The sequence below is a fragment of the Stegostoma tigrinum genome, chromosome 8 (genome assembly GCF_030684315.1).
Source record: "Stegostoma tigrinum isolate sSteTig4 chromosome 8, sSteTig4.hap1, whole genome shotgun sequence".
Classification (NCBI taxonomy): domain Eukaryota; kingdom Metazoa; phylum Chordata; class Chondrichthyes; order Orectolobiformes; family Stegostomatidae; genus Stegostoma; species Stegostoma tigrinum.
Window position 1 is genome coordinate 49,347,413 of NC_081361.1, and position 12,294 is coordinate 49,359,706.

The 12,294-nt window shown below is 42.6% G+C and overlaps 1 protein-coding gene across 4 annotated transcripts in view; it reads left to right on the plus strand.

Moving 5' to 3' along the window:
• Window positions 1-12,028, plus strand: part of cachd1 (cache domain containing 1) — a 160,095-nt gene extending 148,067 nt beyond the window's left edge. For all 4 annotated transcript variants that reach the window (XM_048539532.2, XM_048539534.1, XM_048539535.1 and 1 more), the window contains 2 exons: window positions 1,519-1,620; window positions 10,321-12,028. In XM_048539532.2, the coding sequence (XP_048395489.1) occupies window positions 1,519-1,620; window positions 10,321-10,562 (344 nt within the window). In that variant the 3' untranslated portion in view covers window positions 10,563-12,028. The remainder of the gene's footprint in view (window positions 1-1,518; window positions 1,621-10,320) is intronic.
• Window positions 12,029-12,294: the final 266 nt, after the last annotated feature.

A 12,294-nucleotide genomic window follows, 5' to 3' on the forward strand; every position in this document is an offset into this window, starting at 1 on the left:
GGAGCTTAGATACAGTGCTGCATTTTGGAAAGGCAAATCAGGGCAGGACTTATACACTTAATGATAAGGTCCTGGGGAGTTCTGCAGAACAAAGAGACCTTGGGATACAGGTTGATAGCTCCTTGGATATAGTGTGACGGTTAGACAGGGTAGTGAGAGCAGTGTTTGGTACATGTGCGTGGAATGGCACGTCATGTTGCAGCTGTACAGGACATTAGTGAGGCCACCATTAGAATTCTGCGTGCAATTCTGGCTTTCCTGCTATAGGAAAGATGTTGTGAAACTCGAAAGGGTTAAGAAAAGATTGACAAGGATGTTGCCAGGGTTGGAGGGCTTGAGCTGTAGGGAGAGAGGATGAATAGGCTGGGGCCATTTTCCCTGGAGTATCTGAGGCTGACGGGTGACTTTACAGAGATCGTGAAGGGCATGGATAAGGTAAACAGACAAGATTTTTTCCCTGGGATAGGGGTGTCCAAAATGGAGGGCTTAGGTTTAAGGTGAGAGGAGAAAGATTTAAAAGGGACCTAAGCGGCAACTTTTTCACGGAGAGGGTGGTGCATGTGATGTGTGTGGAATGTCAGGAAAGGGTGGAGGCTGGAACAACTGCAGTGTTTAAAAGGCATCTGAATACATAATTGAATAGGAAGGGCCTTAGAGGGATGTGGGCCAAATGTTGGCAAATGGGACGAGATTTATTTAAGATATCTGGTCAGCATGGACAAGTTGGACCACAGGGTCTGCTTCCATGTTATACATCTCTATGACTATGACAAACTGCAATGTTGAATAACTGTGCACATAAGAAAAGGAGTGAAATATAGAAAATGAAATTTGAGAAACAAGCGCTGAGGGTAAATGGAGGAAAGCTGCAAAGAAAATGATTAAAGTTTAGTCTGAATGTATAGTACTATTCCTCCCCATTTATTAGAGTTAAGGCTGTGTGTTGCCACAGTCCTGGTTGTTGAATGCTTCACACATTGTGTGTTGTCCTGTGCCCTCAGGGGCACTGGCTGCTGAGGGTCTGGAACTACACTGAGTGGAAGTATCTACTGCTTCAGAATCTGGTGAATGAATGTCTGACCACCACCACCTCCAGCCAAATACTAAATACAAACTACAAGAGCTGTGGATGCTGGAAGTCAGAAACAAAACCAAAAATTGCTGAAAAATCTCATCCAGGTCTGGCAGCATCAGTGGAGAGAAATCAGAGTTAATGTTTCAGGTCCAAGAACCCTTCCTCAGAACAGTTCTGTAAGATTACTTCAGATTTCTGTCCACAGATGCTGCCAGACCTGCTGATATTTTCTAATGATTTCTGGTTTTGTTCCTCCTTCAGTCAAATTTGCCACTTCATTTGAACTTTTTCTTGCTTCCCTTCCCCAACACCCCCCCAGCACACCTTACCTCTACATCTCAAAACAACATATGTTTGGAATTTAAACTTTTCTTATTTAGGAATGCATCTTGAAGAGAAAAAGTAATTGTCTGCACTTCATAATTTTTATTTATTTTGAGTAGTCAGTAACACAAGATTTATAGCGGCCGTGATAGAACGACATGCACATAGTCCAGAACGCAGGCGCCGCTACTGGGGAAGATCAGGAACAGAGAGCGATCACGGTAAGATCAATGACCTTACATTTTACTTGACAGAAGAAATAAAAGCTCATTCATTTCTTGATGGTGTTGGAGGTTTCAGGAGTTAAAAATGATCCTGCTTCTGTCTGAAAGGAACAAGTCCATCTGTGTGGGCTATGATTGATGTTGAACTCCAGTCAAAACTGAAAATAAATTATCTTCAAACACATGAAAAAACCTCCAGAAAAATCCATGAGAGATAAACATTTCTTGTACTGCTGTTTCTTTATTTTAACACCTCACCACTTTTTTTTGGTATTACTTTGCTAAAAATACTTTGTGGACAGTTATGTTTATATAATGCAGCAACACTGTCCAGAGTCCCCTTGAATAGGAACTGTTGTAACGGCATGAGTTTGACAGTTTTTAGTTTTCTTTGGTCGTTTTTTAATGCGTGTTTAAGAAACCTATGCTTAAAATGTACAAATATTTTGAGATGTTGTTTGAGTTAGAGAAGAGAGACTTGATCATTGTTTTGATGATTTAAGTAGGAAATGCACAATTTAAGCAGTTTATTTACTGAGCAGTTTTACAATTATTTTGCTGCATTTGACCCTATATTCTGCTGGTGTTAGTTTTTATGCATTTGACAGCTATAATTATTCAACTTCAGGACTCATTTTCCTGCCTGAAAGACTTATGACTTCAGTACAGTAGTAGGCCCCCTGGTTGGTGTGACTGATTCAGATCTAAACACAATACGTACTGAGTCACCAGGAGAGCTAAGTGTGTCAACTAGAACTTGTGCTTCTTATTAAAGGTTTTTACAATAGTTCTGTGGCCATGAAAGTGGACAAAAGGTGACCAAAAGCTTTATCAAAGCAGAAGGTTTTAAGGAGGAAGGCAAAGGTAAAGTCATCTAGACATTTAAAGAAGGAATTCTAAATCTTGGGTTGTAGACAGCTGCAGACACAACCATCACAAGCGAAAGAAGAATAAACTGAAGGCTGTCTGGTGAAATGCAAAATTGTTGGAAATGTACAAGGCTGAAATTTAAGGATATAGCCACAGCAGGGTGTAAATTTAACAAAAAACTTTGGAAATTGAGATGCATGAGAATAGGACGTCAGGGTGGATCGGCAAACACAGTGGTGATAAATGACTGGGATTTGGTTTGAGTTCAGACCTGGTCAACTGAGCTTCAGAGGATGTTAAGTTTATGGAGAGTGTAGGTGAGAAGCACTAAACAAATATAAAATTCATAAGTCTACATTTAATAAAGGGGTGATTAAAGATGGAGCAGCAAATGGATTGAGTGAAGGTTAGTGACACAAGAGGTAAGAAGTTTGTGGTCTCGTGAAGATTGTGAGATAACAAGGAGTAGAGCTGGATGAACACAGCAGGTTGAGCGGCATCATAGGAGCAGGAAAGCTTGACGTTTCAGGCCTAGACCCTGTTAGGAGCTAGGAGAAGCTCATATTTATGCTGAAGCTGAAGTGGGGGAGGGGTGGGAAAGAGCGACATGAGCAGGTAAGTGGAGACGGAGCCCAGACAGACAGATGAAAGGGATATAAAGGCATTTGATAAGGTTCTCCATGGCAGGTTCATTCAGAAAGTCAGGAGGTATGGGATACAGGGTGATTTGGTTGTCTGGATTCAGAATTGATTGGCTGACAGGAGGCAGAGAGTGGTTGTAGATGGTAAGTATTCTGCCTGGAGGTCAGTGCTGAGTGGTGTCCTGCTGGGCTCTGCTCTTTGTAGTTTTTATAAATGACTTGGATGAGCAGGTTGAGGGGTGGGTTAGTATGTTTGCTGATGACACCAAGGTTGGAGGTGCCGTTGATAGTATTGAGGGCTATTGCAGGCTTCAGCGAGACATTGATAGTATGCAGAGCTGGGCTGAGAAATGGCAGATGGAGTTCAACCTGGATAAATGCGAAATGATGCATTTTGGATGGTCGAACTTAAAGGCTGAGTATAGGGTTAAAGGCAGGATTCTCGGCAGTGTGGAGGAACAGTGGGATCTTGGTGTTCAAGTGCATAGCTCCCTCAAAGTTGCCAGCCAAGTGGATAAGGTTGTTAAGAAAGCATATGATGTTTTGGCTTTCATTAACAGGGGGATCGAGTTTAAGAGCCGCGAGGTTATGCTACAGCTCTACAAAACTCTGGTGAGACTACACTTGGAATATTGTGTCCAGTTCTGGTCACCCTATTATAGGAAAGATGTGGGGACTTTGGAGAGGGTGCAAAGGAGGTTTACCAGGATGCTGCCTGGACTGGAGGGCTTGTCTTACGAGGAGAAGTTGACTGAGCTCGAACTTGTCTCTCTGGAGAGGAGGAGGAAGAGAGGTGACCTGATCGAGGTGTACAAGTTAATGAGAGGCATGGATAGAGTCGATAGCCAGAGACTTTTCCCCAGGGCAGGATTGACTGCCACGAAGGGTCATAGTTTTAAGGTGTTAGGAGGAAGGTATAGAGGAGACATCAGAGGGAGGTTCTTCACCCAGAGAGTTGTGAGTGCATGGAATATTTGCCAATGGAAGTCGTGGAAGCAGAGTCATTAGTGACATTTAAGCGACTGCTGGACATGCACGTGGACAACAGTGAATTGAGGGGAATGTAGGTAAGGTTATTTTATTTTTGGATTAGGATTATTCCGTGGCACAACATCGTGGGCAGAAGGGCCTGTACTGTGCTGTACTTTTCTATGTTCTATGTTCTATGTTCTTAAACAAGGGGATAATGGATAGCAGGCCAAGACAGAGAGAGAATCAGAATAAGAGATAATGAAGAGGTAAGAGTGAGAAAAAGAAAGCTGCAAAATGCAAATCACTATATGAGATAAAAACCAAAAGAACTGTGGATGCTACAAATCGGAAACAAAAACAGGTTGCTGGAAAAACTCAGCAGGTCTGGCAACATCCACGAAGGAAAAAAGAATCAGTTAACGTTTTGGGTGTGGTGACCCTTCCTCAGAACTGATGGTAGCCAAGAAAATGTTGGTTTGTATGCAGACGATAGGGTGGTGGGAGGAGTTAAGGACTAAATGATAGCTGGGGATAGAGCCCAACGTGTGAGAAGAACAGATGGGCAGACAAAAGACTTGATAATCATCTGGCTAGGGTGAATAACTATTAATGGAGACAGTTAGTGATTAACGATATGTAGTGTGTAATGGCAGGCTATGTGATAACAAGGCTTCAGAGATAGCAGGAACTGCAGAATCTGAGATAACAAGGTGTAGAGCTGGATGACACAGCAGGCCAAGCAGTATTAGAGGAGCAGAAAAGCTGACATTTTGGGTCTAGATCCTTCTTCAGAAAATATTGATAACGAGGTTTGGTGTGTGAGGTAGGAGGCTAGGACATGGGAGAGTTCAGGCCCTGAAATTATTGAACTTGATATTGAGTCTGGAGTGCTGCAGGGTCTCCAAGTGGAAAATGATGTGTAGTTCTTCCAGCTTGTGTTGAGCTTCACTGGAACACTGCAGAAAGCCAGAGACAGATGTTGGCCAAGGAACAGGGTGATGTGTCACAGCACCAGGGACCTGGGTTTGATTCCACCGTTGTGCAACTGTCTGTGTAGAGTTGCATGTTTCCCCCCACCCACCCCCCCCTCCATGTCTGCACGGGTTTCCGCCCAGTGCTCCAGTTTCCTCCAATAGTCCAAAAATGTACAGTTTAGGTGGTTTGACCATGCTAAATTGCCCGGGGATGTGCATCAGCCATGGGAAATGCAGGGTTATTGGGAATGGATAGGGTGCTCTTTAGAAGGTCAGCGTGGATGGCCTGTTTCTACACTGTAGATATTCTGTGGGCTGTATGGCTGGCTTTGCTAAAGCAACCCATATCTTAATAGGACTGCATGTGGGTTGATGTATTTAAAAGATAAGACATTCTCAACCAGCAACATAGCACAGTTTGCAAGCTATATGTTGATTATGCAGTTTAATATGGCAATGAAGGTGACTAAATTGAAGTCAGAAGGCACTGAATGGAATCTTACCAGTCCTGCTGTGATGGCTTTGATGACACCAAGCAATAGGTTGGTCGACTGACAAATTCCTGCTTCTGGCTGATGTATAAATTGTTCAGGAGCATCAGTTGCTGTCCAGCTGGCAGTGGTGAGTAGCTACGTTGCATTAACAAGGAGCCATTTTTGGGCAAATAGGGGACACAGCAGGGAACTTCTTGGTGTCACATGGGCCTCTCATTTGAGGCCAAATTCTAGCAAGTGTATGGGCAATTTGGGATATTGCTGACAGGGATGGGTTGTGGGGAGTTTGAGTTTGATCTATTGTTGTCACATGTACTGAGATATAGTGAAAAGTGTTTTTGAACATGCTATACAGGCCGACCATACCAAACAAAGGAAAAGCTCCTGTGTGTCCTAGATAAGTATGTACCTGTCAGGCAGGGAGGAAGCTGTAGAGTGCGGGAGCCGTGGTTTACGAAGGAGGTGGAATCTCTGGTCAAAAGAAAGAAGAAGGCTTATGTTAGGATGAGATGTGAAGGCTCAGTTAGGGCACTTGAGGGCTACGAGGTAGCCCGGAAAGACCTAAAGAGAGAGCTCAGAAGAGCCAGGAGGAGACATGAGATTGTTGGCGGATAGGATCAGGGTAAACCCAGAGGCTTTCTATAGGTATTTAAGGAATAAAAGAATGATGAAAGTAAGATTAGGCCCAATCAAGGATAGTCGTGGTAAGTTGTGTGTGGAGTCAGATGAGATAGGGGAAGCGCTAAATGAATATTTTTCAACAGTATTCACTCTAGAAAACGACAATGTTGTCGAGGAGAATACTGAGATACAGGCTACTAGACTAGGCGGGATTGAGGTTCACACGGAAGAGGTATTAGAAATCTTTCAGAAGGTGGAGATAGATAAGTCCCCTGAGCCGGATGGGATTTATCCTCGGATCCTCTGGGAAGCCAGGGAGGAGATTGCTGAGCCTTTGGCATTGATCTTTAACTCGTCATTGTCTACAGGAATAGTGCCAGATGACTGGAGGATAGCAAATGTGGTTCCCCTGTTCAAGAAGGGGAATAGAGACAACCCTGGTAATTATAGACCAGTGAGCCTTACCTCAGTTGTTGGTAAAGTGTTGGAAAAGGTTATAAGGGATAGGATTTATAATCATCTAGAAAAGAATAAATTGATTGGGGATAGTCAGCACGGTTTTGTGAAGGGACGTTCGTGCCTCACAAACCTTACTGAGTTCCTTGAGAAGGTGACCAAACAGGTAGATGAGAGTAAACCGGTTGATGTGGTGTATGTGGATTTCAGCAAGGCGTTCGATAAAGTTCCCCACAATAGGCTATTGTACAAAATGCGGAGGAATGGAATTGTGGGAGATATAGCAGTTTGGATCGGAAATTGGCTTGCTGAAAGAAGACAGAGGGTGGTAGTTGATGGGAAATGATCATCCTGGAGACCAGTTACTAGTGGTGTATCGCAAGGGTCGGTGTTGGGTCCACTGCTGTTTGTCATTTTTATAAATGACCTGGATGAGGGCGTAGAAGGATGGGTTATTAAATTTGCAGACGACACTAAGGTCGGTGGAGTTGTGGATAGTGACGAAGGATGCTGTAGGTTGCAGAGAGACATAGATAAGCTGCAGAGCTGGGTTGAGAGGTGGCAAATGGAGTTTAATGTAGACAAGTGTGAGGTGATGCACTTTGGTAGGAGTAACCGGAAGGCAAAGTGCAGGGCTAATGGTAAGATTCTTAGCAGTGTATATGAGCAGAGAGATCTCGGTGTCCATGTACACAGATCCTTGAAAGTTGCCACCCAGGTTGACAGGGCTGTTAAGAAGGCGTACAGTGTTTTAGCTTTTATTAATAGAGGGATCGAGTTCCTGAACCAAGAGGTTATGGTGAAGCTGTACAAAACTCTGGTGCGGCTGCACTTGGAGTATTGTGTCCAGTTCTGGTCACCGCATTATAAGAAGGATGTGGAAGCTTTGGAAAGGGCACAGAGGAGATTTACTAGGATGTTGCCTGGTATGGAGGGAAGGTCTTACGAGGAAAGGCTGAGGGACTTGAGGCTGTTTTCATTAGAGAGAAGAAGGTTGAGAGGTGACTTAATTGAAACACATAAAATAATCAGAGGGTTAGATCGGGTGGATAGGGAGAGCCTTTTTCCTAGGATGGTGACGGCGAGCACGAGGGGGCATAGCTTTAAATTGAGGGGTGAACGATATAGGACGGATGTCAGAGGTAGTTTCTTTACTCGGAGAGTAGTAAGGCAATGGAACGCTTTGCCTGCAACGGTAGTAGATTCACCAACTTTAGGTACATTTAAGTCGTTATTGGACAAGCATATGGACGTACGTGGAATAGTGTAGGTTAGATGGGCTTGAGATCGGTATGACAGGTCGGCACAACGTCGAGGGCCGAAGGGCCTGTACTGTGCTGTAATGTTCTATGTTCTAAAGTGCATCAGGAGGCAGAATACAGTGTAATAGTCTCAAAAGGTGTAGACAGAGGGATTAACAATGGAGAGGTCCATTCAGAAGTCTGATAACAGCGGGGAAGAAACAGCTCGTACATATAGTCAGACCTTTATACCTTCTGCCCAACAGAAGAGTGTGGAAGAGAGTATAACCAGGGTGGGAGAGGTCTTTTGATTATGTTGGTTGCTTTCCTAAGGCAGCAGGAATTGTAGATGGAGCCAATGAATGTCCGCTTGATGGAGCGGGCAGTGTTCACAACTCTCTGTAGTTTCTTGGGGTCTTGGGACGAGCAATTGCCATACCATACTCTGATACAAACTGGTATGGTGCATCTTTGAACATTGGTAAGAGTCCTTGTGGATATTCCGAATTTCCTTTTGCATCCTGAGGAAGTTGAGGCAAAGTTGTGCTTTCTTGACCATTGCGTCAACCTGGGTAGACCAGGGCAGATTGTTGGTGATCATCATTCCTCTGAACTTGACACTGTTGATCATCTCCACTTCGACACCATTGATGCAGACAGGGGCATGGCCTCTCTCTGCTTCCTGAAGTCAATGACACACCTTTGTTTAGCTGAGGTTGATGGAGGTATTGTTGCCTTGACACCATGCCACTAAACAGTCAAACTCTTTCCTGTAATCTCCCTTTGTTATTTGAGACCTAACCTGCAACAGTGTCATCAGCCAACTTGTAATTGGAGTTGGGGTGGTATTTAGTCACACAGTTGGGAGTGTCTCAGGAGTATAGTAGGGAGCTGAGTATGCAGCCTTGCGGGGCACTCGGGGATTATTGTGGAGTAGGTGTTGTCCCCTGTTCTTACTGATTGCAGTTTATGGGCCGGAAGTCGAGGATCAGGTTACAGCGGTGGGGGAGTCAAGACCTAGGTCTCGGAGTTTAGAGATGAGTTTGTTTGGAATTATGGGGTTGAAGGCAGAGCAGTAGTCAATTAGTAGGAACCAGATATAGGTGTCCTAGTTATCCAGATGTTCCAGGGATGAGTGTAGGGCCAGGAGATGGCATCTGCCATGGACCTGTCGCACCAGTTGGCGAATTGCAAAGGACCAATGCAGTTTGGTTGGCTGGACATGATGTGAGCCGTGACTCCCCTCTCAAAGCACTTCATAATAACGTAGGTGGTAGTCACTGAGACATGCTGCATGATTTTTCTTTGTCACCGTGATGATGGTCATCTTGAATCAACTGGGGACATGAGATCATAGGAAGGTGAGGTTAAAGATGTCTGCGAATTCTTCAGTCAGCTGGTCTGTGCAGGATCTGTGTGGCCAGGGACTCCATCCAGGCCAGTCACTTTCTGTGGGATCATTGTCACTGTCTGCGACAGTGACCAAGGGTACACATGCATCTGAGGCTGTTGGGACAGATGACATTGTTTACTGACATTCAAAGTGAGCAAAGAATGCATTGAGCTTGTCAGGTAGGGATGTAATGTTCCCTGTGATTCTCTTCGACTTTGCTTTGTAGCCCTTGTATGGAGGTGCTCAGCCAGAGCAACGGGTATTTTAGTGGGTCATCCTGTATGGAGGGAGTTCCATCAGGGTAGTGGTCTGATGGCTCTAGTCAGTTTATTTTAACATTGAAACAGCCTTAGAGTGCACAAGGTTGCAGGCATTCACCACAGCTGTCCTCAAGTTAACAGCAGGAATGCATATGACCATTTTGGAAAGTAGCATTGGCAAGCACACATTTGGTAAATGTAATGTTGGACCCAGAAATGGACACAACCAGCTTTTGGATACGTTCTGCAAAGATTGTGTTTCTCAAGTTGGAGATGAAGTGGTATGAATTTGACTCGATTCGTGAATGCAGTGCCCAACACGGTATTGAGGCATAAAGACTGGTGTCCCCTGATCTGTGCCCACTTCTCTTAAATATGTTAAAATGCACTACAAATGGCTTTACTTTCCTGTGATCCCCGCTGGAAAGTGCACTTGAGCTTTAATGACTTCAGCGATCAGTAATCCTGTTGATATTCATTATATAGGCAAGTGAACAATGTATTGTGCCAGTTCTCTTGTTGCAACATTTGGTTGTTCAGGCTATTATTTCTGAACCCTACCACTTTCATAGAAGGATTTACCACTCATTGTGATGTTTGTGGAGTGAGGAAGAGATTAGAGTTGAGTTACAGATAAGCTGTTTTTTTTTAATGAAAATAAAATTTTAATTATTAAAATAAAACAATGTAATTGCTATTTTAGTAAATTGAAATATATGCAAATGAACAAGATGTTTTAAAAGACGTAATTTTGCAAATTTGCACTCATTGGCAGGATATAGTACCATGAGCCCTCAAGAGGACAGTGAGAATCCACCATGCAATAATGACCCTTTAACTGCTGGGGTGGATGTTGGGAACCATGAGGAAGATTTAGAATTGGACACTCCACCACAGACTGCTGCTTTGCTAAGTCATAAATTTCATCATTACCGCCTGCACCACCATCCGTCTCTCCATCACAGCCACCACCTACAAGCAGCAGTTACAGTCCACACTGTAGATGCAGAATGCTGAACCACTTTTGCTCCCCTTTCACCGGAACCTACAGCTGCAAAATTACAAGCACTCTTTTTAAATCATTAGTCTTCGAGTCAGATGGTGAACACGTTTCCTGGATTTCTAAGGAAAGTCAAAAACCATCAAAGCAACTCAATGGGAATTGTAAAAGCACATCTCAGATTTTTTAAATAAAGGATTATTTTTCTACTATTTATTGAACTTTTTAAACAGACAGCCACCATAGGAAGCAATTTATTTTAAAAAGATCTGACTAGAACATTGATCTGATGTGTTGTTCCTATTGCTGATAATACAGAAGAACATATCGATGAAGATTGAATAAAGCTACATAAGAAGTAACTAAGAATTATACCTGAACCCATGGAGAAAGTGAAATTTGTAAAGGCATTATGTTTGATCGCTCGAGCTCCATAAATTTTTCGGACGAGAGGTATTACTAACTTTTTGTTTAAGGTCACAATCTTAAACACGGTCTTGCTTCAGGGTCACTTGAAAATATATCAAGAGATGCAGATGTGTAAATTTTCTCCCATGCAGAGGGACCCTGACTTCAATTATGCCACTATGTGAACTTGATAGAGGGCAGCTACTTTTCCACAGGAAGAAAAATAAATCATTGGGCCAGTGGGTTTAATTTTAATAATACATCTGCTTGTGTAGAACATGGGAGAGACCTGCCTCTTAACTGAATTCCCAAGCCACCATTTTAAAAAGTAGAAGTGGGAGAGTAGAACCAGATCCCAGCATAGTCCATAACCCACATCTGGGAAGGTTGTGAATGGAGCCCTGGGGTCTATGCATAATTTCTACTCAGGATAATAGGTGAGGACAAAGTCTTGGCACAAATATCCTCTGGGCGATCAGATTAAGTACTACTGTTTGAACTAAAGAGGTAAAGGATATCTATAGCTGGCATTATAAAATGGCAATGTTACGAGATCAGTCTGGAATGAGATTCTGTTATGGAATGTTAGTGTTAAATATTTGTGATGAAGTGGAATGTTTTGAAATACCAGAGCTTTCATTCAACTTCACAGCTCGGAGATGAAGTTGATCATAGGCAAGCATGACCTGAAGAACAATCAATGCTGCAAATAAGTTTTTTTTAATTAAAGTAACTGTGTGTTCTATATAGATTAACTTCTTTAGTGGTCTTTTCTCTTTCAGTCAGATGTGATTTTACACTTAATATAAAAAAAATGCTGCTGATGATTACATGAAGTTTAAGAAAGGGGAGATAAGTCGTAAATACAATACACACTCTCAAATGGATCTCCCTAAAAAAAAGTTTATGAAATTGTAAAGTTAAATTTTTTTATTTTTATGGTTACAGTTGCTAAAATTTAAAGTGATAATTATTTGTATTCATGCGTTTTAACTGTAAATTCATATTAAACAATTAAAATCTTAGAAAATAGAATTTACTCATTGTCAATGATATAGTTCAAGCCTAAAATTAAAGGAACACATGTAAAAGTATTGGCACTCTTTTGTTTACAAGTTTCTGATACAATGATGTGAATCATGTTGAGAAATGACTTGTTATGGAGGTAGTTAAAACGTTCACAAAACTCTCTTCACAAAGTCAGTGACCCTTTAATGTGGTCAGATTTCTGTAAGGAGATGTACAACAAACTTCCGAGTCTATCCCAGTGATGTTCACTAAACTGCTGAATTCTAACATACTTGCTGCTGATACATCTCCCTTTAAGACAAAGAAGAGTTC